The sequence below is a fragment of the Schistocerca americana genome, chromosome 3 (assembly GCF_021461395.2).
Source record: "Schistocerca americana isolate TAMUIC-IGC-003095 chromosome 3, iqSchAmer2.1, whole genome shotgun sequence".
Classification (NCBI taxonomy): domain Eukaryota; kingdom Metazoa; phylum Arthropoda; class Insecta; order Orthoptera; family Acrididae; genus Schistocerca; species Schistocerca americana.
The window spans coordinates 908,058,622-908,062,098 of record NC_060121.1 but is presented as its reverse complement, the minus strand read 5'-3'; the positions used below and the strand labels follow the sequence as shown (position 1 = coordinate 908,062,098).

Genomic DNA, 3,477 nt, shown 5'->3' with positions numbered 1-3,477 from the left:
AAGGATGCACGTGGACAAGTATGCATTTTCGGGTACTTGAAATAACAAAAGGGATCTGCAGAAGGCGAGATGAGGGAAGGCCGAAGGAAACGACACGGCCAGGGGACAGTCCCCCTGGGCGGGGAAGGCCAGGAACCGAGTCCGCCTGGTACTTTCACGAGTCCGGCGCGCGGTATATAAGAACGTGTCCGCCGGTGTCACGGTACAGTTCATAGCAGCTCCAACAACAGCTCCGCCATGAAGGTCCTGCTGGTGAGTAGCGTTCGGGCGTCATTCGGTTTCGCTGCACATATTCCTACAGTTTCCACCGGCCGCCTAATTCCCACTGGTATTTTCCTATTGTGGCACAACTAAACGGCCTGAACCATAACTGTTTCAATGATATTAGTATGCAGAGTTTTGAACTATAAAATTTCTAACAGAATTAGTGGAACACAGAGTCTGACACTAAAGGCACAATTACTCTGCGAGGATCCATGTCACGATTGTCACTTTCGATAAACCAGTTTATCCTAGCGTGAGTGTAGCCAGTGAGTTTGTAAAGGTTTAAAATTTTCAGTAACGGTACTACTAATCGATTCCCACACGGAATAAGCTGTAAACAACATTCAAAAATGGTTCAAATGGCTCTGAGCACTATAGCGGTTAACTTCTAAATTCATCAGTCCCCTAGAACTCAGAGCTACTTGAACCTAACTAACCTAAGGACATCACACACATCCATGCCCGAGGCTGGATTCGAACCTGTGACCGTATCGGTCATGTGGTTCCAGACTGTAGCGCCTAGAACTGCTCGGCCACTCTGGCTGGCAATAACATTCAATTAAGATAGGAGGTTTTCGGCACCATTGCGACGCATTTTCTAGAACGCGGCACTGAATTTGACACAGTAGTAAACTGTACTTATAACTGTTTCCCAAGTCTTTATAATGAATGTGTGTTATAAATTTGCTCTGGCGACCAAGTATGGTAATAACTTATACCATGTGATTAGTGCACAATCGTTGTTACTAAGAAGAAAGTGACAGACAGGTCTAAAGTAATGCAACCAAGGAAAACATGTCTATGGGAGGACAAAGGTGCATTTAAGAAATACCTGCTACGCTTTGTATATACCCCACTCTTTTTCACTCAGTAAGGTATTTCATCTTTAGATAGGAAAACAATGAGATATGTTACAGACTAAGTGCTCACTTGTTAACTTCCTTGAGCATAAGAACAGTTCAGTCAGTTCACCGCCAGTTATTCATGTGGTGCAATGCTGTAATCAATAGATTTATAGTGAAATACAAGTGAACTGGCAACATTCCATAGTTGCTGGTAAATGCAGATCGTTAAATATCAGATGAATTTTTACTGGGCTACTGTGATGCTTTATCTGATACAAATCATAATTAATTATACACGAGTGTCACCAATATATATGCTCAAGCAATTTTAATATGAGACATTCCACTGGGATATGTGGATATTGCCCATTAACAAAAATTCGTTCTGTCAGTCTCCTACTGATCAAATACTCAACCCTGTTGTTTTTTGAAATATATTTTTCCCCAAATACAACAGACGATAATGTTACAAAATTTACTATCTCACTCATTTTCACTGTTCATGATCATAACAGCTCAATAACCTTTACCACCAACAAATGTTGTTGCATTTTTAACTGCCAAGTACCCAGAGATGAGGTCAGTCAGGACACACTCTACCTTGTGATCTTGTAGCACACAACACGTACCAACCTGATGTCTGCAGGTACTCCTCGTCGCCGTCGTCGCTGTGGCCGTGGCTAGACCCGGTCACCTGGGCGCTGCGCACGGTGTAGTCCCTGCCGCTCACGCACTGGTGGCCGCGCCCCACGCTGTCATCGCCGCCCACGGCGCCCACGGCGTCCACCCGGGCCTGGCCGCCTACGGCCCAGCGCACATCGAAATCGGCCCCGGCGGCTACGTGCAGGACACGCACGAGGTGGCCGCCACCAGAGCCGCCCACTTGACCGCCGTCGCCCAGACGCAGGCCCGCGACGCCCACATCAACGGCGCCGCGGCGCACGCCGCGGCCGCCGCCCACTCCGTTGCTGCCGCCCACGGCGCCCCATTGGTCGCCGCCCACGCCGCCCCCTTGGTCGCCGCCCACGCCGCCCCCTTGGCCGCCGCCCACGCCGCACCCCTCGTCGCCATCGCAGTGCCAGCCCTTCCCGCAGCGCACAGTCTTTTGGGTGCGCATGGTGCCGCCCTCACTCACGGACACCAGTGGTGAAGTGTACCAGCAGTTGTAACTTAAATGATGTATCATAATTTCATGCCACTTTCATCTGCCTATCGTCTGTTTTACATTTTCATTAGTTACAAATAAAGCTGTTCTTTAAAATGTGAACGGGCATTCTTGAGTTACCTTGGAGACATATTTTTCTACTGACCTTGGTTATTATCAAATCATGCTCTGAATTTGAACTCAGTTACCAAGTTACATGATGGTATTCCAGAAACTAAGTTCCGATCGCTCGCTAATTGGAAATTACAGTGAAAATCAGAAACACTTTGTTTGCAAGAGTTAGCTACACTTTCCAGATACATCTCTACATAGTCGCCGCTGCGACTTAGACATTTGTCGGAGCGTTATACTACATTTCCAACACCATCGTCATAGAAGGTAGCCACCTGTGCTTTCTCTACGTTGGGCTACAGCACGTAGCCTGCTCCCAAGGTTTCTCTTCATATCCAGCGTTTCATGTGAACAGTGATGATACTCAGGACGAGCCAATTAGGGCTGTGTTGTGGGTGATCGAAACCTTCCCATCGAAAAAGCTGCAGGAGTGTCTTACTGCCCCTGCAGAGTACGGCTCAGAATTGCCATGAAGAAGGAGGTGCGTGGCAGTTGTGTTGGGTGCGCTGCATTTATTAAGGCGAAGCCTCTCAGCGGGTCATCCTACTTGGCGGGAGGCATTGTTGTTGTCGTTGGTAGAGCACTTGCCCGCGAAAGGCAAAGGTCCCGAGTTCGAGTCTCGGTCCGGCACACAGTTTTAATCTGCCAGGAAGTTTCATATCAGCACACACTCCGCTGCAGAGTGAAAATTTCATTCTCGAAACATCCCCCAGGCTGTGGCTAAGCCATGTCTCCGCATATCCTTTCTTTCATGAGTGCTAGTTCTGCAAGGTTCGCAGGAGAGCTTCTGTATAGTTTGGAAGGTAGGAGACGAGATACTGGCAGAAGTAAAGCTGTGAGGACGGAGCGTGAGTCGTGCTTGGGTAGCTCACTTGGTAGAGCACTCACTCGCGAAAGGCAAAGGTCCCGAGTTCGAGTCTCGATCCGGCACACAGTTTTAATCTGCCAGGAAGCTTCATCGTTGTTGTAGGCATCTTTATTTGCTCACAGTGCTGTCACAACTGAAAAGAGCATCTTGATGCGATCGACGGTCATACTAGACACACTACCGAACATATCTGTGCTAAGCTTAATCGGGATCACACTGTGGTG

At 48.2% G+C, this 3,477-nt stretch overlaps 1 protein-coding gene across 1 annotated transcript; it reads left to right on the top strand.

The window, feature by feature from the left end:
- Positions 1 to 210: 210 nt before the first annotated feature.
- Positions 211 to 2,372, top strand: LOC124607174 (larval cuticle protein F1-like). The gene is made up of 2 exons (XM_047139386.1): positions 211 to 252; positions 1,756 to 2,372. Exons 1-2 carry the CDS (start codon positions 238 to 240, stop codon positions 2,257 to 2,259), a joined length of 519 nt encoding a protein of 172 aa, XP_046995342.1. The 5' UTR covers positions 211 to 237; the 3' UTR covers positions 2,260 to 2,372.
- The last annotated feature ends 1,105 nt before the right edge of the window (positions 2,373 to 3,477 follow it).